General features: G+C 39.1%; 1 protein-coding gene across 3 annotated transcripts in view; it reads left to right on the plus strand.

Annotated features, from left to right (window-relative positions):
* aff2 (AF4/FMR2 family, member 2) overlaps positions 1 to 27,860 on the plus strand; it is a 153,631-nt gene that overhangs the window by 104,683 nt on the left and 21,088 nt on the right. For all 3 annotated transcript variants that reach the window (XM_061686251.1, XM_061686252.1, XM_061686253.1), the window contains exons 7-14: positions 802 to 838; positions 1,624 to 1,684; positions 5,561 to 5,615; positions 13,364 to 13,401; positions 25,321 to 25,438; positions 26,216 to 26,321; positions 26,427 to 26,577; positions 27,108 to 27,323. In XM_061686251.1, the coding sequence (XP_061542235.1) occupies positions 802 to 838; positions 1,624 to 1,684; positions 5,561 to 5,615; positions 13,364 to 13,401; positions 25,321 to 25,438; positions 26,216 to 26,321; positions 26,427 to 26,577; positions 27,108 to 27,323 (782 nt within the window). The remainder of the gene's footprint in view (positions 1 to 801; positions 839 to 1,623; positions 1,685 to 5,560; positions 5,616 to 13,363; positions 13,402 to 25,320; positions 25,439 to 26,215; positions 26,322 to 26,426; positions 26,578 to 27,107; positions 27,324 to 27,860) is intronic.

A 27,860-nucleotide genomic window follows, 5' to 3' on the forward strand; every position in this document is an offset into this window, starting at 1 on the left:
AAAATTGCCACTAGGTGTGAATGTGTGTGTGAATGGTTGTTTGTTTGTATGTGCCCTGCGATTGGCTGGCAACCAGTTCAGGGTGTACCCCGCCTCCTGCCCGATGATAGCTGGGATAGGCTCCAGCACGCCCGTGACCCTAGTGAGGAGAAGCGGCTCAGAAAATGAATGGATGGATGGATGGACACACTCTTACCAGATTCAGCCAGCATCTTCACAAGGTCTTCTGGTTTTGTTCTTTGGTTTATATGCACATTTTGGACCAAAGCACGTACAGGTCTGGGAAAAGGAACCTCCTGAGCGGTATTGTGGCTGAATATTCCCATGGTGTTTATACTTGCATATAATTGTTTGACCAGATGAACGTGGCACCTTCAGACATCTGGAATTGTCCCCAAAGATGAACCAGACTTATGCAAGTCCACAATTCTCTTCCTGTTATCTTGGTTGCTTTATTTTGTCTTTCCCATAATGTTACACAAAGACGCAGTGTTTCAGGTTTGCCTAGTTCAAATACATCCACAAGTGTGTCGCCAATTAACTCAAATGTCAGAAGCTTGCAAATACATGACATCATCATTTGGATTTCCCCAAATTGTTTAAAGGCACTGTAATCTTACTGTATGTAAACTTCTGACTTTGAAGAAAGTAATGAAAAATTGCCCCCAAAAAATAATTCTCTCATTATTCTGGCATTTAACAAAGAGAAAACTATCTAATGCTGTGAGATCAATAATGACCTTTGATAGTTCATTCATTGAACGCATTCGCCACTCCTTTCATCTTTTTTTTTTATCCTAGGAGTCGCAGCATATGACCTCAAGCTACAACACCCAGAGTAAGTTTCCCAGCATCAAAGCTACCGTGCTGGCTGCAGAGTCATCAACATTCACCAGTGTTTATCCGGAAAGGCAGTAGTACCACACGCACATTCCAAGTTGTAATCAAAGGTAAAACAAAAGGTGAAAGAAATTAAAGAAATATGTGATACAATTTGGGAGGGGGAAAATGTAAAGAGAATCATGACAAGTGCTGTATCAAAAAGTAAAAACTGCTAAGTTTTAATTAAGGAAGTATTATTTTTTTACAATAGTTATTGTAGGTGGCAGTGGTGTAAGAACTGCACTACATCATAATGGGGAAAACATCTGTCAGTATGATGCAGTGCAGCTCTCCATACTACACTTAACCACAATTATACAGCAGCACTGTTAAAGGCAGAAAGAAGAGAACAGATTGATGTTTGATTTTCCTGTAACCTATCAGGACTCTCCCTTCTCTAAATCAAGGATTCATTTCAAACAAATAATGTGCACACAAAACATCATGTTTGGGTCTGTAAGTAACAACAAAATATGTCTCGGAGGCATGAAAGCAGGGAATTGACTCATGTGGATGCCACAGTCAGCAAAGGAAACTGGGGGGAACAAAAGGAGCTGGCAAAAGCAATAAACAGGAAGAAGAAGAAATTATACAATAAAGTACAGAAACATTAGGGAATAGATTCACTGAGGAAATCAACTGGTGAATTTTTTTTTTAAAAGTCTGACTACTTGTCAAACACAAATCAGCACACACAGCAAACAAATTCTGAATGATTATAGTACCTTTATTGTGTTACAGAGCGATGTACTGTATCAGCGAGCAAGCCAGCTGCAAAACCACCAACTGCACCACAAAAGTCGTAAGTATCCCTCCAGCCCTCTAAACACACACACGCGCACACACACATAAACACACATGATTTCTGACCCAATGTTTCCCTCAAGGTAAAATTAACTTTGACTCTAGGATGAAATTCAGTGTTGGTAGGAGAGGGAGAGGAAAAAAGAAAAAAAAAGATTATGTGGATCAGAGCGGGAAAGTGCAGCTACATTAATTTAACGTGAGCCAGGGGCATATTGCAACATCTCTGGCTGCAGCCCACTCCACTCGCATAGCAACACCGCAAGATTCATGGCTGGGTGGGATTGGAAAGGCAGGGATCTCTGCTTGTAAATCTACCACACAGGCCTAATGATTTTGTTTTACAAAATTAATGTTACGCTAAAGCCACTAAATGTCCAACTTGTGCTTTGGAACAGTAACCCTATCAGAAGCCTAATAACATTCAGAATGTGATCATGTTCAGGTGGAAAAGTTTATGAAATGTCAATCCACAGTAATAGGATGTAGCATATTACATGCCTGCCCAGCTGGCATTTTTCCTACAATGATAGGCCATCAATAACAAATCAATTTCTCTTTTTACACCCATCTGCTAATGAGGGATTCGTATGGTTTTCCAATTCATTAAACAATGTACAATAAAACCTTTTATAATGGTACAGGCAACATTTTATCATACTTAATGGCTATACAAGTCTGAAAAGTAGTTGGCCACTATCATTCTAATACATAAAAAGAGACTTAATTAAATGTATTGACAAATGACATTGAAAATGAAATGAAATTTGAAAGTCATGTCACGAATAATACTAAACTGTTACATGAGTGTAAAAAGAATTTAAACACTGGAAAACACAAAAGGCACCATCGACCTAAACAAATGAAACCTTTAAATATGAGTCAGTTTACTTCACTGTAATTTTCCTTGTATATTCTTCTTATTTGCTTCTAAGGCTAATCTTTTCAATAGCTTTTTTCGTTCTTTTACATAATGCTGAAAAAAACCATAAAAGAAGACTTATTGTTTTTTTGCTGGTTGAACTGAGCTCTAGTGAGGTTAATATTTGTTTAAGTTTTGCACGAAACTGAAAGTAAACTGGAAGTGACAGTAAGTATCCATCTCTCAACAAAATCCATGAACTGAAAGGTTTTGCTTTGCAACTTCACAGGTGTTTGTATGTGTGTAATGTTAACACTTGCAATATTTGATTATTATTTTATACCAAGATTCTTGAATTTTCTGTCTTTATTCTCTACCATGACCTTTTGCTCCAATGTGTCAAAAACAGCTTTTGAAAAATGAGACTAAAGAGGACTTGACCCATAGATAATGCAAACATCCTGCAACGACAAACAAAGTCAAGTCAATTTGTGAACAGGAGTTAGGAGTCCAAATTGGGAAAAATTAAATGAAACAGAATAAGGCATTCATATTTATCATTAGTGTCTAGGAAATCAACTTACAGTAGCCATTACAACATACGTAGTTATTGAGGCAACAAGCAAAAGTTCACCAATATTTCCATATGTATTATTATTACTTAGGAGTGAGCTATAGGAGTGTGTCAAAAAAACAAACAAACAAACAAAAAGAAAATCCCTTATAAAGCTACAAAACAATACAATATGCAAAGAAATACACTTCTGTATGCATGTGACTATTAGTGCTTAATAATTGATTACTGATACGAAACACAAAAACCTTTAATAACTTTTGGCAAAGTACTATTTTATCATGCCATACAAGTACAGTACAACTACAGTGGCAACGTAACCCAAATTTGTACAGTACGTAAGTTATAACACCCCTATCACTAACCTACGCTTATTGCGCTAGTAAGGTAATTCATTCATTCATCTTCCATTCCGCTTATCCTCACTAGGGTCGCGGGTGTGCTGGAGCCTATCCCAGCAATCTTCGGGCGAGAGGCGGGGTACACCCTGAACTGGTCGCCAGCCAATCGCAGGGCACATATAAACAAACAACCATTCGCGCACACATTCACACCTAAGGGCAATTTAGACTCCTCAATCAACCTACCATGCATGTTTTTTTTTGGGGGGGGGGATGTGAGGGGAAATTGGAATGCCCGGAGAAAACCCACGCAGACACGGGGGGAGAACATGCAAACGCCACCTCAGAACTGTGAGGCAGATGTGCTAACCAGTCGTCCACCGTGCCACCTAGTAAAGTAATAAATATAGTAAATATTTGTATGACCAACACTTCGATGCAATAAATATAAAAGGATCAAATGAAAAGCAGAAAGTATGGTGGTAACTGAGCATGTCTCCCGGAACCGCATGACAACGTGTCCTTGCGCCATGTGAAAAGTAGTTCACTGCACAAAAATCCAAAGGCGCTTATGTCGTAAATTACTCGGCCTTTGAACATGCATGACAGACACTAATGGAGTGGTAACAGGAATGTGTTTGCAGAGCAATAAGGTCACTTAGCAGCATTTTATACATATTGCTGGAATGAATGAGGCTTTTATGTCTGTCCGGCCGACAACAACAATATTTTGAGCTTTGTGGTTGCCTATTGGTATGTTACTGTTTAGGAACTGATAGTCAACATTGCTGGTTGTGAAATGTTTTCATTGCAGTAAAAATGTGCAAATTGTTGGCCAGCTTCTCTGGTCGTTTATATGCGATTCATTAGCCATCATGCTTTCAGCCATGTTATTTACGTTAGCATCTGCTTGATGGAATTGATTTGAACGTCATAGATATTTCATCAATTTTATTGCTCGTGTTGTACTGAGTAGCCACATCATTTGTCACAGTAAGTTTCACAAAAAGCTTAGAAAAAGTCAAACACTCTTGTGAAGTTAAGTAGATGGTGACTAAGCTGAATTCTGGTGATAAATGGTGGTTTGAATTCCAAGATTATTTGACTTTTGAGGCATATTTTAACCCACTTGCCAATTTTGGTTTAAGATTAACTACATGTGCTCATTCTTGCTTGCATTTTATTTTATTTTCCATGTTTCTATTCCTCTGCCACGATTTTCCCTCCTGGGTCCCTGTCCTCCACTTCCCCCGTCATTATCATCCCCATCTTACCTCCCTATCTCACGCTACCCGTCTGTGCCTTCTTATGAAATAAAGTGTGGCTCCATTTTTCATTCATCCAAATATATCTATCATCACCTATGTGCTGCACTGCGCCCTTATCAGTGAAGCTTTTCTCATTGCGCTTCACTCATTCACGACTCGCACGGTCCCGTCTGAAAACACCACAACACTGGGGCAGTGTTTTTTAGTGGTGAGAGCCGTGAAGAGAGCAGTTCGTGAGGCAGTAAAAATCCCTTTAGGGGATTCTCTTGTCATAACAATAGCAGTGCTATCTTAAAATAACAGTAACATGCGTGGATGGTTTATATAAAGCAATAAAACATGGGAACTTGCCAATGCACACCACATAAATACAAAATAATTTGCTACCAGCACAAGCACAAGTACATGTTGTGTTTATATATTGTACATATATTTTATTTTTGCTGCAAATGGAGGGTGAAAGCAACTGATTAGAAGTTGAATTCTGACTCAGAAGGCTCTGTTCTCTCAACATACTCTCTTGTTACCAAAGAATTTTTGGCAGCAGGTCAGCACTTGTGAACACAGAACATTTGCAGGTGAAAAAACAATCTGGCTTCTCTCTCCAAACTGAACATCTGGTTGGTTTCTTTGTACCGCTATGCCTCATCGACCGTCCTCTTCATCATTCCCTAACATAAGCCAGTGTTACTTTGGCTATGCAATTAATCCATTTGCCAGGACAACATTTTAAAGGCAATATCAGCTAACAGTGTGCTGTATTTAAGCTAATTCAAACAGATGTTGAGGTCAGGCCTAGAATTAAACATGTTATTTTGTTTCTGTGCAGAATGCTGGAGGATGACCTAAAGATCAGCAGTGATGAGGAAGAGGCAGAGCAACAGGTGAGATGCCTCTATAGTCTGCAGCCTATCCCTTTATCAATACTAGCTGTCACTCTCGCTTTCCACCATTTATCTTCCATTCAATTACAACCAGTTCTTCTTTGGACTGATTTGTTCATTCAATTAATTTTAATTTCCTTTCTCCTGTCATCAGTTGAATCAGGCATACCTTTGCAATCAGCTTTTAATTTCCTTAGATTTGCGAGTATTGGCTGTGCAGTTTCGAGTTTGCCGTGGAATTTTTGTTCTTTCATCCTGAGCTCACTGATGTTGAAAAAGAGGGCCTTCATGGCTCACAATCGCTGTTCCAAAGCTTTTTAATGGTGGTTGAGGATAAGGCTCTCAAATTCTTCCACACCACACTCCTCCAACCATACCTTTTTGGCCACTTGGACAGTCACGGCTTGCACAGAAAAGTACCTTTTGCTAAATTGTTACCACAAAATTAGAGGCATTGATTTGTACAAACAAACAAAAATTGTGCAGACCATCTTTGATTCTTTAATTGATCATGAGGTGTGTCCCAAGACTTTTGTTCAGACAGTGTATGCATCTGTGAAATCCCCAAGCATTCAAATATTGAAAAAGAATTCCATATAATTTTGCACATTCATTCAAAAATAACCTTGCTGCAACACAGAAATAACTGAATATGTATGAGAAGTGTGATAGAGGCTCGCGCTCCACGAATCACAATCTTTGTGCACTCGTGATGCCAGTGGGGGCTCGGGCCACTGTCCCTTCGCACTCACATCAGCGCTCATCAAAGAGTCCGTCAAATGCTAATGAAAATTTACCAATTCCTCTCGTTCTTTTTAACTGCCCCTCTGATTGAATAATTATGGGGTGATCAAGATAGTTATAAATGCTGGCAGGTTTTAGCTCTGGTAATCATGCTGAAAGTGGCTCGGTTAATTACAGCATTGTGACAAGTGGGTTCCATAATCACGTCATCTATATATGCTTGATTACAGAGGAGCTAACGTGCACTTCAGAAGTCTTCCCCCAAGTTTTTATATACACTTGCACTTGCACTACATCTGTTAAAATGGTTAAGATTGATGTATAACTCAGGGTGTTGCATGCTATCCATTTTATCAGGATGTGAGTCAGACAATATTGCTGGGAAGATTGAATGGTATTTTTATTTTCGGAACTCGAGGTGCTTGATATTTATCTTCACACTTTGCATCTTTGCATACAACCCACAGACATTATATGCAAATCATTCCCTGGCTCACCCTGAGAAATAAAGTGCATAGCTTCAAAGTTGTTGAACTATTGCTTTAAGCCTCCAGCGTGACAGTGCAAGATGGATAAGGGAAGAATAAACAGAATAGAAGGTAAAAAGAGGAACTGGAGAGACAAAGACGGAGCAGACATACTGATAACAGTGCAGACAGGAGGAGATGAAGAGCGGGAGGGATGCTGAGACGCAAGAAGAGAAAGAGGCTGACATGAATCCAGTGGCATTTTTTCTGTGGATGCAGTTAATAGGCTTATAGCAAATGAGTGCATGGTGTATTAGTAAGCTTTTATAGCCTCAAGTAAAACACAACACACACAGACATTCATAATCAAATACACAGATGCTTGTGTGTTGCGCAAATGTTGGCAGCCTCTCACGCACTGTCATTAGTATTCTGTGGCGCGGCACTGTGAGGGCAGCAGAGGAGTATGATGAATATGTTTTTGCACTGAGCAAAGACACGAAGGAGGGCAGGGAATTGAAAGAAGGAGCAGAGGAAAGAGGGGAGAATAGAAAGAGAGGAGAGGAAGCATGATGGAGAGAGAGAGAGGGAAAGAGAGAGTAGGGAAGACGAGAGATGTTCCTGGTGACTTTAAAAAGCTGAAAGAAAAACACCAACCCAATTACCACTGCACGAATGTCCTTTGTCTCTAGCTCCCTGCACATTTCTCTCTGTGATGACAGATCACCTTGGTCAAAGCAAGGTCACACTAAAAAGCTCTGGCTTTCTATAAAAGTTCAATTGCAGCTGGTAAAAATGTACACAACTTAGGGGAAATATCCTCTAAATCTGCCCTATGCAAAATAATCATACTTTCTGAAGACCGCGTTGTGCTAACACAGGGGTCATATTGCTTTGTTTAAGAAGATAGAGGGTCACTTGTGTTCACAACCCCTCTTCAGTTCATTGTTATGGTTGTGTGGCTCACATATACTGTTCATAACAAGTAACACTTTAAATGATAGGAGGAACAATAAAGCTACTGTTTACGTTGTTTAGCCTTTAACGAAAATATCTAGAAATTGGTCTCCCACCAAGGAATAAGACAGTCCCTAGTAACATTCAGCAGCACTGTTTTGCAGAGGTAACATTTAATGTGTGTAATATTATCTCCATTGCCCTTCTTACCCTCATCTCCTCTCTCTACAAGAACCCCTCCTTAATGGAATCAACATTTTACCAATTCCAGCTTCAAAATCATTGGATGCTCCATTGGCTCGGACTAACTCACCAATCGTATTGTTGCAGTTCACATCACGTATTTCCACGCGACTGCTGTGGGATCGATTCCATACACAATGACCAATTCACAGTCCCCCAGTGATTGAGTGGCAAACAGTGCAGGATGTGGTCTGCCTTTTGCCCTGAGTCAGCTGGGATAGGCTTCAGCTCGTGCCATAACCCTTTACAGGATACCTGGTCAATAAATGGAGGGATGGGACTGGAAGGAAAAGTGTCCCTAATCACCGGTTTTTATGGTCAACAGAGGTGGTGGACCAGCTTGGAAAATATTCTCGCAGTATGTTGTGTTAACCTGGAGTCAGTGCAGATGTTACTCTTAAAAGCTGAACTTCTGGACACTAAAATATCAGTTGATGTTTATTTAAAGATGTCATGTTTTAGTCTTGGCTTCTGTAGCTTCCAATAATAATAAAAACAATGCTTGTTTACATTTGGTTTATGTTTACCACAATGACATCAAATAAATACTTTACAACAGTAGGAGCTGAAAAAATCTAATTATCTTTATCATTAGAAAATACAAACACCTCATGCTTCACTATGCGTGTGCCAGTGTCACCTGAATTAAATACTGTACATGTTACAACAATATAATTGTATCTTCATAAGAAATGCAGCAGCATTTTGAAATGGAGATCAAGTAATTCAGAGATGTCAAATGACTTGACTCGAGTCGACTCAAGTTGCCAGTTTTGTCTTGCGACTTGCTTGCCAAATACTTGAAAAAGACTTGACTTTAGACTTGGTAGCCAAGAGAATTGATTTTACTTTGAGTTGACAAGGCATCTCGTTTAGAGTTGGAAAATGGTATTTTAATTGAGACAGTTTGCCTTTTTTTAAGTAAGTTTTTTAAGTAAGTTTTTTAAGTAAGAAACATTTTTAGAGGGTCATTGGCGCCAACCTGGCAACTCAGTCTGCGTTGTTGCACACTTGCCAGTGTGAGGTAGCCACCTGCATGAACAACGATTGAAGGAGCTCCGAAGATAATGCAATTTAATTATGAATCTCTTTCATTCTCTTTCATCAACAGAAAACAGCCTTGGCTTTTGCCTTATTGTGTTCTCTTAAGAACCGTAGGAGTTACAATGCTGTCATCACAAAGTACACCACATAGTTTGTTCAGAAATAAAGTTCAGTTGCATTGAGTTTGAAATACAACTTTAAAACAATTCAGTGCAAAAAAATTCAATCAATCATAATCTCAGTTGTTGTTCATTTAACTTTTATAAGGTGTGAATACTTTTTTTAATGTTATGATTTATGGGGAAATTCTTGTGTAAATTTTTTTTTATTGCCACTTCAATATATGCTGCGACTGGCGCAAGATTGTATGACTTGACTTGCGACTTGCTTAAACCAAGTAATGACTTGACTCTACTTGCTTGTAATTTAGTGGCGACTCGACTTGACGTGCTCGATTCTTTTCCCGCAGTTACTTGTGTCTTGCTTGAGACTCGAAGGTTATGACTTGAGACTTGCTTGGGACTTGCGCATGTGACTCCCACCTCTGCTTTAATTGACCTTGAAAAATAAATTCATTGTAACAGATGGTCGAATCAAGCTTGATGCTCAGCTCATACTACAGCCAACATACAGTATATCAAATATCTCAAAAGGCTTCAACCAATACGTTCATTGAATTGAAGTGCAAATAAAGCCTGTAAAAGGGACTTGGTGTGCTTCAAAGCAGGTGTGTAAATAGAATAATCTCTTATATATTTGTAGACATAGGAAAGTAATACCGATACCACTAATGTCTACATGTTACACAACAAATTCAGGAGAAAATATAGACAGTAATGTCCAAGGTTGGGTAGCCATAACCAGTAGCAGTAACAGTAGCTTTCATGTTTAAAATATGGCTGATTCCACTCTAATTAAATAAGAACTAAATGGATGTATTCAGCAAAACAAGCATTGGATAAGCGTTGTATAAGAAATGAAGGATTTTGAACCATGTTTTTAGTTATAAAATGCAGATAAGTCACCGTTCAGTTGTTGTTCAAGGCTGTGTCGAAGGCGCTTTGTCTGGCGGTAAGTGAATCACCAACACTGAGGTGATGACTTGCACCCACAGGTATCTGGAAAATATTTATTCAAGCACAGGGTTTAGCAACCAACTTAGTATACATTCATCAGACACCTGCAGAATGTATTAATATACTATTTTTATCACTTTTGGTGAGAGTTGTTCATCTCACAGTAGGATTATTATTAATGTAGTTTGCAGTGGCATAGAATTGCACAGCGTCATCATCAGCTATTTAATATTTTTGTTACTGTAATATACTGTAGCTTAGCTTAAGTCGTCACATAGTTGGGGTTGTAGAAACAATGCAATGCAATGCGTCTGCGCTACACCACTTTAATGTACAATTAAAATGTTATATAAATACATAATTTTCAATGCACCCACTTTCAGGGAGCTGGAGTCTATCGCAGCTGACCTTGGGAAGAAGGCAGGCTACACTCTCGACTGGTTGCCAGTCCAAGACAGGGCGCATGGAGGGACAGACAACCTTTCGCACTCACATTTGCAGTCTTACTGATGTGGGAACTGAACCCACACTGCGTGCCCTGATGAAACACTACACCATCAATGATTTAATAATAATCGCTGAAATAAACAATCAAATATAAGCAATATTGGACCTTTAGAGCGTTCCTGTGTACCTAATATTCTGTCCCACTGAGTGTGTATAAATGACCAAGCTCATTTCTAAAGTAATCTCAAGACGCTTACACAGTTTTAGGGCTTTAATTTTGGAGACAGCGCATCTGCAGCGGGGCACCAATGCCAGCGGATCCTGATTTTCATGAAGACGGAAGACTCGCTGGGCGTATTTGCCAATTTGGCAGACCGGTCTGCGCCAAGGGGGGGATAGACAACCTTTCGCATAGGCTTTGTGCTTGTATATATATATATATATATATATATATATATATATATATATATATATATATTATTATAATTATAATAATAATAATAGCAATAGCACAAGTTGAGCTCTCCCTCCATCGCTGTACCTTTTTTTTTTTTACCATGTCACGCTACAGCATCTGTCTTATTTCCCAGAGTTCAGGACACTGTGACACCACATTAATAATTGATTCGCCATTCTCTCCTTTCTTTCTTTTCCATACTGTAGAACTCCCAGAAAATCTGTAGTTTCTCTCTGAAATCATTCCACCGCCGTCTCTCTTACTGGATGCGCCGAGATGTCATCACAGCGTGCTTCCACCCGAATTGAAAATCTTTAAATTGCAATTACAATGGGTGTTTTTTTTTTTGTTGTTCAGGGAAACATGGATGCAATTGGTGTACACTGATCCCTCGCTATATTGGAGTTCAGATATTGCGGATTGAGTGCAACAGGATTTTTTTCATATTCATATTCATATTGCACATAATTCGCCATATCGTGGGATTTTGAGTGCATGGTTTTATTTTTTGTGGTAAAAAAAAACTTTCTAACCTAAAACAACAACAGCCTAAAACTATAAAAAAAGAAAAAAAAAGAAATATTAATTGAAACACACATAAGGAATATAATGTAGTGATAGTGTAGAGTACCACTGACGCTAGAAAGTGTTTATAAGAGTACAGTAGAGGTTAATAGGAATATGGGTAGGATTAATAAGAGCCTGGGGAGGTTCATAAAGCTTTAAAATATGCATAGAATGTACAAAATGTGTACAAAAAATATTTGGTAACCACTTCACAGATTTCACCTATTGCTGGGGTGGTTCGAAACCTAACCCCCGCGATAAACGAGGGATTACTAACATCAAGCTCACATTGACTGGCTATATCCGATTTAATGCATTTACACTGCAGTTGCCTTCCTTGGCAGATAACCAATTCATATTGGATTTGTATCCACATTTGGAAGAGACCTGATTCTGATTTGCCACAAAGCCTATGCGAATTGTGCCACTTGAGAGCAAATATCTCTAATGACTTGTCATCCATGCCGCAGCCATGTTTAGTGGAATTAGTGAATAATTGCAGCCCGTGTTGTTCTTTAAACCCTTGCGGGATATATTACCACACAGGTCCTCTTCATGAACCCTGCAAATCTCCCTGAGCCACAGAGCTGACAAGGTTTATTATTCAAGATTGTAGCTCAGTTTCAAGCTATCAGAACCACAAAACCACTGGTGCTGATAATCTCATCATTCCTTGAGAGACAGTAAAGGGACTGAATATAAATTCATTTTAATTAACAGATGAAGATGAATAAATTGTAAAACTGAATGAACTATTTTTTTTTTGTTAGTGTAACTGATGTAGCCATGTAGAGAACTGACTGATTGAGATGATGACTTCCATTATTCCACTCAAATTATGTGTAGAATTACTGTATTATTAATATTGCTAATTTACTTCATTGCATACGCTTAGTAAGTTTGAATGTGTTCGTATTTCAAAAGTGACTGTTTGACAGTTATATCTAAACATATATTCATGTATAATTGATCATTAATTAATTTTATTTTTATTGGTTAATTTAATTGTTTTGTGAATTACTTAAACAACACAGTTGGGACTCTTAACAGAAAGTCCTCTATTATTAATTAAAGTAATTAATTTGTAATTAACATTTTATCTCATTTTGAATTGAATTGATTTCTAATCCAACCATCCATCCAGCAATCCATTTTAAGGTTACAATTAAGTTGGACCCTATTAGAGCGAGACATAGGGTACACACTGGACTGGTTGCCAGACAATCGCAGTTCTAATTCAACCAAGCATATGACAATATCAAATTTGCATGGCAGTTTAATGGAAAACTCTAAATTAGGGGTGCATGTGAGTGTGAATGGTTGTTTTTTTTTTTCATGTGCCCTGTGATTGGCTGGCAACCAGTTCAGGTTGTTCCCCCTTCCTCTCGCCCAAAGTCAGCTGGGATAGGTGCCAGGCAGCACACCTGCAACCCTAGTGAGATAACAGAGAATGGAGTGCTGGATAAAGACAGTTGACAGTATAATGGACTCCAGTATATGGCACTTATAAGAAAACATATTTTTGTTTTATCATTCAACTTCCAGTTTCTTGTCAATTTTTCATCCAGCCATGCATGCACAAGCACACACACATACACACCAGCGGTCACATGCTTGTCAATCATGCTCCTATTACACACCTGCAAGCTTTTCTAAAACACAGGCATGCCAAATTTATGCATGCTAATATTGACATGGTATTAACATGCAGAATATTTTAAAATACGTGTTTGCGTTTGTTAACAGGTATCCAACAAGCCCAAAGGTAGAGCGACAGCTGTAAGGTAAGACACACATTCTGCTGTTGTTAAATAATGTTGGTTATGCCGCATGCGCTTTTTAGAAGTAGGGGTGTTTCAAGGTGATTGTGAACATAATACCCATCAGGCAATCTGGAGCCACAGTGACTGTAATTATCTGAAACATCTGCAATGCCGTGCGCTCGGCGAATTTCTGTCACCATTCTGCACCATCGCAAACATTCCTCACAAGGCAGAAGGTGTCACTATTTGTTGGTTCATGCATAAACCGCTGCATGTAACCCATTAGTTTGTGTTTATGTTGCTATTTGGATTTTTGTCAGCTTGATTATTGTCTGAAAGCCTGAAATGTGCACTTTCACTCTATCCACTCAACTTGAGAAACTAGTTACAGTACCTCGAAAATTAAACAGTACATTAAGCACATGTGCCACCTGTCATCAATTTCATGGAGCTCATTAGGCTAATTTTTTAAAATTTTTGCATAATACTGCTAACTGACTGACTCAATCATTGATGTACAGTTTAAAAGTGACCAACCATCAGGAAACATTTTCAATTAAAAGGTCACAAGGCATCTTTTTCTTTCAGTAGTCAGAGGTGGGCAAAGTAGCCAAAAATAGTTTTCGAGTAAGATTATTGTTTTGGGGTGAAATTGGTGATTGGTGAAAACAGTAATGTGACAGTCCCCAGAGCAGAATTCTGTCTGACAAACCAAAACAAATAGACCAAGCAATAATAGATTGATGCAAATTTTAAAAGTAGCTTAATGTAATGGAGTAAAAGCTTCTTAACAAAAATACTTAAATAAAAGTATGTTACATCAAAACTAGTCTGACAAGTACAGTTTGTCCAAAATGTCACTGGAGTAGATAATGAGAGTAAATATAGTGCATTACTGTGTAAGTAGCTAATGTTTGTCCAATATTTAACTTTCTCTCAGTGGTCTTGTAAACATCAAGTAATATTTAAAACAATAATGAATAAACGCGCTTCAAAACAACAGATTTAAACCTGTCGAGCAGGGTTAGAGTTCACTAATTTGTTCAAATTACCTTTAATTAAATGTTATTATTAATAATTGATGATATTCATCTACTCTATGTGAAGAAAGTAATCATGTTAATGATTTCGCACAATAATTAACAATGATTTAAAAAGCTAGAAAACAAATCAAAACCAATATGCCACACTTTTTTTCTGTAAATTTCTAAAGGGTTTCAATTTTCAAATAATCACTTCTACAAAATTCCTAAGTAATCATCACTGGTGAGCTATTTTTGGAACTTGCTTGCAAGCTACTCCTGTGGTCCTTGGGGGTTACCGGGGGCCCGTGGGCACCACATTGGTGAGAGCATGCCTTATTATTTTTGCGGCGAAAGCCAGGAAAAGCATCCCAAAAGAAAAAATGTGGTTTGGTGCTGTCAGTGGGTCACAGCCATGTTGCAGTTGTTGCAAACAAAGGATTTGCAACTACATACTGTAGCTGTGTATCATGTAGATTTAAATACCCAGAAATTAAATTGATATGTTGATGGTCTGGGGGAAAAAAATGTAATAACTTTGCTAAGTCGACTTCAAAAAGAGAATTGAAGCTCCGGCAGGACCAAAAAAAAAACAAAAAAAAACAGTTCCACCTGGAACCATGTTTGCACCGCGGAAACCTATGTTTCACACAGACATTTATTGCAGTGTTGGGCCACTGATAAACTTTGCCAAAAACGACAGAAGAGCGTCTGTAAATGATTTTTAAGACCCTATTAGATGTGTAATATACATATAATAAGATGTATGAGTGAGCTGAATGTTAGTTAGCTTTTTATTCTTTTTTTTTTTTTTTTTTACCTAAAATGGTTATCACTAGTGCACTAATGCTAATTGTGAATGCTAACCGTTTAGCAAAGGCAAATATTGTCTCAAATTCTGGCCAGTTTATACTATACACTAAGTACCGATACATGCAGTTTAAGCATATAAGTCCAGCCCTCAGAAAAGATAATAAAATGCATATTAGTAGTAAAGAATAATTAAATTGTATGTATTTTTTTTTTTGGGGGGGGGGGGGGGGTTATCTAGAGGATAATCGATTCTAAAAAGATTCAATCGTGACAGCCCTAGCTTTGTCTCATATTCATCTTGTCAAACCCAAATGTTTTCAGTCTACAGCAAAAATAAATGAATTTCCCTCCAATAATTTTGGAGGGAAGTGGAGGTGTAATTAATCGGTTAAAATTAATGTCCATACTAACGCAAAAGTATGATGGTTGTGAACCAAAAAAAATTTTATATTATTAATAAAAATAATAAGTTAGTTAATATAGTTATTAGGCACGGTGGTGACTGGTTAGAGCGTCTGCCTCACAGTTCTGAGGACCAGAGTTCAATCCCCGGCCCCGCCTGTGTGGAGCTTGCATGTTCGCCCTGTGCCTGCATGGGTTTTCTCCGGGTACTCCGGTTTCCTCCCACATCCCAAAAACATGCATGCGAGGTTAATTGACAGCTCTAAATTGCCCATAGGTGTGAATGTGAATGCGAATGGTTGTTTGTTTATATGTGCCCTGCGATTGGCTAGCAACCAGTTCAGCGTGTTCTGCCCGATGATAGCTGAGATAGGCTCCAGCGCTCCCGTGACCCTTCTGAGGATAAGCAGCTCAAATGATGGATGGATGGATTTATTTATTAGCACCAACACTACGCAACACTAATTACAATCTGCAGTGCATTGGCAGTATTTATTTTTTTTTTTCGTATGTGTGTTTTGATGTGCATCTCATCTACACTTTGGTACCTCACATTGATTTAAAAGAATAATTTGCTATATTGTAAATTACATGCAAAAGATTAATGCGTGAAGATAAATATATTGTCTGTCATTTTAAAAAGTCAAGCTCCAACTGGTGCATAGCAATATAAAAATATTCCACAAGTTAGGCTTGTTGTGTTCTCAGTCTGCGTGCGTGTGAATGTGTGAGTGTGCACGTATGCATGTGTGTGTCAGTGTGTGTGGTAAAATGAGAATGTGCCATGTTTTTGTGTGTGCCCCAGGCCATGTGTTACTTTTGCTACTGCTAATGAGCCCGAGCAGAGCGGGCACACACACAGACACGTATCCGCAGGGATTCTACTACTGAAGTTGTTACAAGGGATCTATGGGCTATATACAATAGAAACACTCATACATGCACAAAATATGTCTTAATATACAAATTTATATAAGATATACTGCATATGCAGCTATTGTTTTAATCCTGCTCTGACAACTTAACTCCTATACTACAGGTAATTGTATTTTTCTGCCACCATACACAACACCACCACCCATCCCAGACATCGCCCCACAGAATACATTAAGCATAGTTTTATTTCTTCTTTCTTATATTTTTCATATTGTTACATGATGTTCCAATTGATTCTAATTATTCAGCACAAGTAATGAAACACATTTAGTGAAAGGCTAACGTAGAATTGGTCATTGTGATTAATCACAAGTACAGTGGAACCTTTGAATTTGAATGCCCCTAACATTGTTCAATTTAGAATTTGACCAAATATTGTTGTGAAAGATACATGTCTAAAATCTTTTAAAATCATACATTTGAATCATTGTCGTGTGGCATAAGCAGTAGAGGAAATGTGTGGATGGACTATGTTCAGCTAAAACAATTTAAATAAACCTCTCTCTTCTACAATCTATATCTAAATTTAGTTCTTTTCTCTATACGAATGCCCTCGTGTCAGTCAAGTGTGTTATGACTTTTTATGCACGCTGCATCACGTATGCTACCAGGATGCATTGCTGTCCGTTTGTACGAGCGGATAAACCTATTGTAGCCTTTCCCTCAATATTGCCCCAGGCACATGCAAGCACTTTGGCTCGGCCTGTGATGAAAAACACTAAATTGGAAGTCAACACACAAACTATGATCTACACTATCTCATGTATTTTTATATTATTGTAAGTAGCTAATTGGTATGACTAATTATCATCTTTGATGATGGACATAATACGTACTGCAGATACATGAATGTGTGAAAAGATAGTACTGGCTAGCTCAATCAATTTGCTTATATCGGAAATGGTGGCTAAAACGCTTGTGATACGTGCGATTATGTAAATACACACACACACAGGTGCACAATTGTGGAAGAGCGATTTAAAGAGAGACTGAGAGGAAGATTGGAGAGGCAGCTGTGCAGGGGGGGGGAGCTCTGCCAAGTGGAAGATGATTGGATGACAGATGAACTGAGTCCAGATGGCGTCCACATCTTCACTCAAACGTCCCAAAATACCACCATAACTAGTTTCACAGAGGTCTTTGGCCAATTTGTGACGCTATATTTACCTCTGACTTCAACTGCAGTTGTGAAGCGACAGTGTATCCTCCTGTGTCACGCTCTACTACAGCTTACTGTTTATCTGATCTAAGGTCCATCTGCCTCAAAGCCACTCGGTTCATTGATGTCAGAGGCTAATCGATTTAGTCTATTATGGAGGTGATTGGCGGAGGGAAGAAAACAATTGACTGTTGACTGTCTTTTGTATCTTCTATTCCTTTGGGCTAATTGACAATGCAAACAGAATCATGCACTGGAACACACAAGTACCCTGGAGGCTTTAATCAGTTACCTGAAAGAATAACTACAGGAGGCTATTATTATCTTTTGAACGAGACAGTATGTATGTGAATAACTTAAAAATACAGTAAAGTGACATACTGTAAATGCTTGCTAAGCCCTGTTACTGCCAATTCATAATTATTAGGCCATGATAAGATCCTGAAATTATATTTCTTCAATCCGTTCACGTAAGGCAGAATGTAACAGTGTGTCTGTCCGTTCATGTACACTCATAATGTAAACATTGGTCTGCTCATTCACAGAAGGAATGTAAACATCTGTCTATCTGTCTGCCCATCCACATACACCAGTATGGCCATTCACACAATGCAAACATAATTATATACCTGTTTGTTCCTTCAGACACAGATGTCTGTCAATTTATCTGTCTGTTTAGTCAGTCATATACTGTACACACAATATGTTATTTAAAAAATAAAAACATCTTTCAAATCCATCTTGCTTACAGAAATACCAGACAGGTCAAGCAAGGATCACCCTTTAACAAAACATTGAATAAACAAATCTGTAATTAAATTGGCATGGTAATTGTTTGTAAACTCATATGACTATTATATTGGGGGGAAATAGCTGACAAAATCAAGAGTGCAGAACGAAGGCTAAACACCTCCTTTAAATCCCACCCAGCCTCACTTTAAAAGAAAATCCATGTTTATGACTACGTACTTCATCATATGAGTCATCACATAAATACATAAACATTATTAAGAATTCCCCATCTCAAAATAAAATTTATGGCCCTTTTCAAGTCATCAGCATTTAATCACAGAAGCTTTTGAATGTCTTTATGGTGTGTTGAATTCAAGACAGCCAATGTAAATTCCTCTGAAATAGATTAAGATTACATGAAGAATGTTGAAATGGGACAGAGCGTAAAGAGTCGGAAATAATTTGAAATCACGGTATTAATCACAGATACTTTACCAAATGTTAAATCTTTCTTATTAATGCAAATCAGCCATTTGTTATAGGTTTGTTTTTAATTAGTTGCCTTCTGGGAAGCTATACCTGCTCCCTATAAACAGCAATATTAAAAACAAAAGCATCATCCAGCATTTATCAGTTTTGATTCAAAGCAAAGTTTCTATTAATCCATCCATCCATTGTCTTCCGCTTATCCGAGGTCGGGTCACGGGGGCAGCAGCCTCAGCAGGGAAGCCCAGACTTCCCTCTCCCCAGCCACTTTCTCGAGCTCGTCCGAGGGGATCCCGAGGCGTTCCCAGGCAAACCGAGAGACGTAGTCTCTCCAGCGTGTCCTGGGTCGTCCCCGGGGTCTCTTCCCGGTGGGACGTGCCCGTAACACCTCACCAGGGAGACGTCCGGGAGGCATCCTAAACAGATGCCCGAGCCACCTCATCTGGCTCCTCTCAATGCGGAGGAGCAGCGGCTCTACTCTGAGCCCCTCCCGGATGACCGAGCTTCTCACCCTATCTCTAAGGGAGAGCCCGAACACCCTGCAGAGGAAGCTCATTTCGGCCGCTTTTTCGGCTTAGCTCCTTCTTTACCACAACGGATTGATACAAAGTCAGACGCTGCACCGATCCACCTGTCGATCTCCCGTTCCATTCTTCCCTCACTCGTGAACAAGACCCCAAGATACTTAAACTCCTCCACTTAGGGCAGGATCTCATTCCTGACCCAGAAAGGGCACTCCACCCTTATCTGACTGAGGACCATGGTCTCAGATTTGGAGGTGCTGATTTTCATCCCAGCCGCTTCACACTCGGCTGCGAACCGCTCCAGTGAGACTTGGAGATCAAGGCTTGATGAAGAAGAACAAGAATCACCTTTTCACCCAGCTCGGGCTCCTTCCCTGCCAGAGAGGTGACATTCCACGTCCCTAGAGCCAGCTTCTGTAGCCGGGGATCGGATCGCCAAGGTCCCTGCCTTCGGCCACCGCCCAGCTCACACTGCACCCGATCCCTATGGCCCCTCCCGCAGGTGGTGAGCTCATGGGAAGGGGGGTCCACGTTACCCTCTCGGGCTGTGCCATGGGTGCAGGCCCGGCCACCAGGCGCTCACCTTCGAGCCCCACCTCCAGGCCTGGCTCCAGAGGGGGGCCCTGGTGACCCGTGTCGGGGCAAGGGAAACCTTGATCCATATATTTTGTTCTTTATTCAGTTTCTATTAATTTCATGAAAATATTTGTAAGCATGTGAAACAATGGTTTCGCCTACATACACATTTAAAGTCAGCACTGGTATGGTATACAGTATCTTCGTAAATTTCAGCCTCTTATCTGTGGTGCAATCATTAGTTTAACGGCAGCCTTTGAGGATCACGGGGTTCTTGAGAGGCCCATTGGGCATCTCAAGCCAACGGCTCACTTTGTCAAGGTTGTGAGGCTTTCATTTCCCCTGTTGAGGATGATTTTATCATACAAACCAACAGGCGCATACCACAGGCTTGACTGCACTCTGACAATCTGACAAAGGCTATATATATTTTCTTATGCCAACACAAAGACAGAGAGTTTTGTGTAGTAAATAATTTTTTACTGATAGCAAAAAGAGTCTAGTTTGATACACTGAAGAAGAAATGTTCTTAACTAAATTTCATTCTGAGATTGTCTCGATTTTTTATGAGTCCATTTTGTTCTTACACATATTTTGTTCTTACAAATATTATATTATGGGAATGTGATTGCCTCGCTAATCTACCCATGAACGCAGAGATGCATGAAAGACGTTAATAGATGTGATTATTGCATGACAGCTGGTACTACAGTATAAAAGGTGGGTCACAACATGGTTTCCACGCACATAGAAGGTCAGACTTTCTTTATATACGACTCTGGATGCCCTGTGGCACCATGCTGCCTTTCACAGGTCAGTCTTGGTACTACTGGTCTGGAAAAAGAGACATATCTTTAATGTGTCATCTCGAGAACATCACACACCATAACAGTAGCAAGTACACACTTGCCAATTTTTAACTAGTCATGTGTGGGGTCTCACAATTAAGATTAAAAAAAAAATATATATATATATATATATATATATAATAAATTAATATGTGTGTGTAATCCGCTTAAAAGGACTATAACAGTGATTCACATCTAGAAATCTGCAATTGAGTCCATCATAAAATATGACACAATGTTGCAAAACGATACAATTCGCTCCTGTATTAACTAAAGAATGTATCTTCATTTAAGGCCTCACAACATGGAGATGTATTTAAGGTGTCCGGCGAAATGCTTGCCTCTCACATTGCGCCAGCTGGTGCCGCATTTCAATTTGGCAGAGACAACGGTGCTGAATTATGTTTGACGGCTGATGCCTGCCTGATTCTTAAGGAGAGTAGAGGGAAACGGGCCAGATGTAATACTTCCACACATGTATTCAGCTCCTTTCATCTTGTTCCTGCAACACTCTTGTTTATGGTGCCAGAATAAAATAGGCTGGAAAGTGCTCGACTGAATGTCTCATTGAGCAGCAAGCACCCTCCTTTTAACTTCACATGATGCTATTCATACAAAACCCAAAATGGATCAGCATCCTGTTGCTACAGAACTTATTGCTTACTATAACTTACAAAAAAAAAAACTACCGTTACGTATTTTCAACAAAGTCAAGTCATGCTTCATCCCTAAAACAATTCCTGTTTACATAACTGAGAGGCTCATATGCAGCTGTGGTTTGCGATTGCGATTGAGATGTACCAGTGATTCTATTCATTCACCAAATATATTTGCGCCCTTCTCAAATTCTTATTTTTGTGCATAGTTTACATAGTTTTAATGTTTAAGATCAACAAACAAAAAAATCTGAAAAACATAACCCAAGTAAACATAGAATATAGCTTTATTTATGATGATGTGATTGTATTTTTAAGGGGGGGGGGGCTGTTTCAAAATGTAATCGCCCCTTCTTGTTAAATCATGAATTAACTGTGGTTAGTCACATTTTTTGGGGGGAATTACCTGATTACCTCCAGTCTTTTCAATCAAGAAATCACACGACGACTCGTCCAAGAGTTCACAAAGGACCCGAGGACAACATCTAAAGAACTGCAGGCCTCCTTGCCTCAGTTATTGTCATTATATTATTATAGGGGCTATTATTTTTTTAGACAGGTTCAGGTAGCTTTGAATAGTTTTTAAATAAATCAAATCAAAATTTAAAACCTGCATTTTATATTTACTTGGGTTATATTTGTCTGATATTTAAAATTGTTTGACGATCTTAAACAATGTTTGAAAACGAGGGGGGGGGGGGATTTGAGAAGGGGGCAAATACTTTTTCATGGCACTGTAATTGACACACTAAGAACTTTTTAAATGAGGTCAGGCTCTTTCTAATGCTCTTCACGTAATCTTTCACTTACAACAATTTTCTTTGCTTGTCTTTGTCTTAATTAGGGTATAGCCTACTTGTGTCATTGATGTGATACTCTGTTTGCTGCTCAATTTGATACCAGCAACCAGCCACATGGTTATGTCCACTTCCGTAGATTTATCAAATATTCTGCTTTTACAGAGACAATGACTCTCTAGCCAAAGTAGCCAAAATAATGTACAGAGCTCCCGTTATAATGCAGTGTAGTTCTCAACCACTGCAACTGCAATTAAATAGTCATAAAAACATAACACAATAATTGATTATAGCGCTGTAAATTCATTCATCATTAAGTCACACACTTTTTTGTCTGTGCTTAATTGGTTAATTGACTTATGCAGCAGTCTTTCCTCTTTTATAAAAATGATGGTCTTCAATCATGGCCCTGTGTATTTTGCTAATTAAGTCAATTTAATATAAAAAAAAAAGTGAAGTAGGGCTTGACTGAAACATCAGTTCTAAATTAATTTTAAAAAGATAAAGAAGAAGGAAAAGAGACAAAAGATCATACTCTATGTTGAATTCCGATGTGTTGGTGTACAGTATAATGCAAATGGGTAAATAAATACAGGCGCCAAATATAAACTAATATAAAAGAATAGATTATCTTATTTGCTCGTTCTGCATTTTTTGGACAATTTTGCAGAAAATAAATCCTAATTAACGTCACAACGCTGAGCTTGTAGCAAAACTAAAATGAGAAAATATTGGTGTTAAACTTACCAGCTGAGAACAATACAAGAGTGGCGGAGTTAAACACCATGCGACACTAATAGTGAAAACTGAGAGGAAAATGTATTAAAATTGAAAGAGAAAGGTAGGAGCGAGAAAAGACGAGAGTAGATGAGAAATGATAGAAGAAATCACAATTCCTGTGTGCATGCATATTGTGTGTGTGTGTGTGTGTGTGTGTGTGTGTGTGTGTGTTGCCTGAGGAACAGTTGATGGATTTGCTGCTTGACTGCTCACACAGATTGGTGCCTGCTGTGATGGCAGCCTTGGACTGAAATTGCACACACGTACACACAGGCACATGCGCTACACACTTTTGTTATTTCTGCCCACTTGTGTGTTTGTGTGTTCTCAAGTTGTGTCAGCGGTTGTGTTGCCTCTTGGAGACCCATTTCAAAGGATTGTGGATGGAGGGATGAACTTGCAAAAGCACTAGAAAGAGATAATTGAACTGGTTCAAAGGACTGTAAAAAAAGTATATGAAAATCCAAACCTGAATCCTTTTACAGAAAGGGGTTAATATTTTTTTGCTACCAATAATTTGAAAAAAAATCTCAATTAGAATTTATAAACTATGCTTGGCTGAAACACCGTGTTTTGTCAATGTAATGTAAGTACTATAATATATTTGGAATGACTGGTTTTAATGAGGCGGCACGGTGGCGACTGGTGTTCGCCCCGTGCCTGCGTGGGTTTTCTCCGGGCACTCTGGTTTCCTCCCACATCATTTTAATGAGGCGGCACGGTGGCGACTGGTGTTCTCCCCGTGCCTGCGTGGGTTTTCTCCGGGCACTCTGGTTTCCTCCCACATCCCAAAAACATGCATGCTAGGTTAATTGAAAACTCTAAATTGCCTGCAGGTGTGAATGCGAGTGTGAATGGTTGTTTGTTTATATGTGCCCTGCGATTGGCTGGTGACCAGTCCAGGGTGTACACCGCCTCTCGCCCAGAGTCAGCTGGGATAGGCGCCAGCACACCCACGACCCTAGTGAGGATAAGTGGTACGGAAAATGAATGAATGAATGGTATTAATGAGCATAAAAGGTGCTGAAAAAGAATATCATAACATTTGGTGCATATTCAATCAGCTTTTCATTTTGCTACAGGCCTCTAGGCAGCCTCTTTAACCACTTCTTGTTCAATTTTGAATCAATGTCTAGTTCTTTGTCATGTCAAGATTGTGCCACATCATATTTACAATATGATGAATACATAATAACAAATTCCTTGTTGCCTATATCTGGCAACCAGGCCAGCGTGAAAGTCAGCAGGCACCAGCACACCCATAACCCTAATAACGATAAGCGGTACCCTACATACTGGAAGAATTGTATTTTATTTGGGTGAAGCGCTACTATTTCAAATTAGTTTGAATGAAACTGATAATGTGTTGATTAATTCAGAGCAAACATCTTAGGATAGGAGGAGTTTGTCTACAGTATATACTGTCTTTATCAGCTTTGTTGGATTTTTTTCCACACAGTACACTAAAAATGTAAAAGTCCTAAAATTATTTATATCACAGTTTTAAATAAATCAATAAAATTTACCAGAGAGTGTGCAACTTTGAAACAGTATGCTGTTGGGGTTTTTAACATATATACGTGTGGTCCCTAATTTTTCAATACTACTTAAAGAGAAAGCTTTACATTGTTTTGTAGGAACTGCTACCGTTTGCCTGCAACAACCTTTTAGTTTGATGCTATGAATACAGGGATTTTACAGAATTGTAAAAGGGTTAAGTGTGGGATGCAATGCATCTGTAATATTCTTTCTTCTACTGTATATTGCCGATCATGCTGTACATTTTTTTTTCAACCTTGAAAATATGAGTAAGTACTGTGTGTGGTAAACTACCAAAGCAGTATCATGACATGATAAACACATTGGCTCCAAATTGAATTATCATATGAAGGATGGCAGTGGAACAGATGACATTAATTGACTGAGTAATATTTGGTATAGAAAGCGTTGAGTGAATGACGTAAACAATCATCTCTAGACTTATGCTGAGTCCTAACTCGGTGAAGAAATACAAGCAGGCGGTTCTCTGAAAGTTGACACTAAGCATAGGCGAGGGTGAGTGAATCTATTTGTGAATCATGATGTAACCCTGTTAGCGATGTAAGATGACAGGAATGAGCTTTGCTTGTGTCAAGTGAATCAAGCCCTCTCTGTTGTTTGCTACTTTGTGACATGTAGATTAAATCTGTCTACCCTCTGTCTTCTAAAGTGGTGCATCAGGGAGCAGCAGTGAATCTGAGAGCAGCTCGGAGTCGGAGACCGACGAATCGGAGAGCAGCTCCAGCGATAGCGAGTATAACCAGGCCACTCGCACCATCTCCCCTGAGGTACAGTGACAAGCATGTGTGTGTGTGTGTGTGTGTGTGTTAACAATGGGCTGCAAAACACACAATACATATTGACAGTCATTGTTCGAAGAAAAAAATGTGTAATCATGTGTGGGTCATATTAGCTGAATCCTTTTCTTGTCTCATCCTATAACCAACTGAATTGATGTTGTCAGTTTTATTTTACACACCATACTTGAGCTGGCCCAGCTGTCTGCAATGCATTGTACCCAGCACTGTTTTTAATATTTCCCCCTTTATAATGATAAACAGATTGTTAAAATAATAAATCTTTGATTAACTTTGTGAAGGCATCATTTAATATTTATATTGTAAAACACATAATGCCTCCCACGAAAAAGAGAATTCGGAAAATGATTGGTTCAGTCCAACTTTGATGAAGTAACCAACTGTCTAGGAATAGACAGCATTCATACCATTACTTTATATCCCAATGCATATTATAATTCATCACAGTATCATTATACATCAGTCAATATACTTCAAACTTCGAACAAATTGTCCAAATATTGTCCAAATATTTCTGTAGCTACTACAGTAATGATGATTATGCTTATGCTGTGTTATGTTATATATGCTTATGCTGTGTTATCAACCTAACTAACGACCTACCTATCTACAGTATTAGATAGCAAGATACAAAGTTTTAAACTCATTTATATTAGCTTTCCAATTGTGTATAGCTGCATAACAATGCAGATGTGTTGCAGAATGCTATATGTGATTTTCTTTTTTTTTTTTTTTGCTACCTTGTAGCCTGAACCATCCTCAACTAACAAGTGGCAGCTGGACAGCTGGTTGAACAAGGTCCAAGCTCAAACTAAACCTCTTGTGGCCCCACAGCAAGATCATCATGGCACAGGTTGGTAAACGTGGACACAATGTAGAAGTGACTATGTCTAACGAGGATGCTTTAATTCCCTTGGTTTATTCTGGAAAGCCTGTGCTTTAATGGTCCATTGCTCAGGTTCTGTCACCCAGAGTCAGGAAACGTTCCCACAGCCCAGCGAAGCAGCAGGAGTGGGTGCGTCAGCCAAGACCAAACCCTGTGGGTCCAGCAGCACGGCGCTTCCCACAGTGCCAACAGTGGAGCACAAAGATTCCAGGGGAACATTCTGGTATCAATTGCATCTATTTGTTTATGAAATAGTCATAATTAAATATGTCATATATACATCCATCCATCCATTTTCTGAGCCGCTTCTCCTCACTCGGGTCGCGGGCGTGCTGGAGCCTATCCCAGCTGTCATCGGGCAGGAGGCGGGGTACACCCTGAACTGGTTGCCAGCCAATCGCAGGGCACATAGAAACAAAGAACCATTCGCACTCACAGTCATGCCTACGGGCAATTTAGAGTCTCCAATTAATGCATGTTTTTGGGATGTGGGAGGAAACCGGAGTGCCCGGAGAAAACCCACGCAGGCACGGGGAGAACATGCAAACTCCACACAGGCAGGGCCGGGGATTGAACCCGGGTCCTCAGAACTGTGAGGCTGACGCTCTAACCAGTCGGCCACCGTGCCGCTCATATATACATATTTTTAAAAAAAACACAGGATTTGTATGTTAGGTTAATTGACCTGACTGATAAGACTTGTCATGCTATGTTACAAATGAAAGAAAAATCAGTCATGTTTGTGTCTCACAGCCCAGGCAGAGAGAAAACGAAGGCCAAACTCACCCAGAAGGCATCAGGGGAGGGTCAGAGGTCAAAGATGAGGCTGTCGCCGGGAGTGATGTCTGGATCAGAGGTCGCCACACCGAGGAGGACAACTACAGGGAAGAAACAACCCAGACGAACAGAAAGGTTGAACAGTGTGGAGGATAATCAGAGTCAGACATGGAGCAGATCAAACCAACTAAGGTAAGGGAGGAACGACACTAAACTGACATTGAGAAAAACTTCCCCGTCTCCATGTGTTTGCGGGCAATAATTGTTTTAAGAAATAAAAACACTTGGAGAGCTATGTCTTAACTAAAAAATTAACTAAAATTAGGGTTGGCAAGGGCAAGAATTTGTCAATTTACATTGTGTTCTGCTCCTTGACATGCCAGATATACAGTAAGTGAACTGGAATTCATACTATATGTGTTTATTCATCTTAAATGACTAATAAAAGTACAATTTTGCTTAGTACTATAATATTGCATAAAATGATTACAATTGACCTATATTCACCCATCATTGACACTGCTCTGTGTTCCATACATTCGTCAACTGTGCTTCCTAGCAACTGTTTTAAAAATATTTTCCCCTTTTTTAAAGCATCTGTTTTGTGAAGATTTTTACAATTATTGCCATTTAACTGAAAACAACCTGTTTCTAACTATTCAGATTCCTGTATGCTCTTCAATCACAATATTATCAGCAGAAACGGATCCACGATTGACCCAGTGTGAA

Source organism: Phycodurus eques, chromosome 9, assembly GCF_024500275.1.
Source record: "Phycodurus eques isolate BA_2022a chromosome 9, UOR_Pequ_1.1, whole genome shotgun sequence".
Taxonomy (NCBI): Eukaryota; Metazoa; Chordata; class Actinopteri; order Syngnathiformes; family Syngnathidae; genus Phycodurus; species Phycodurus eques.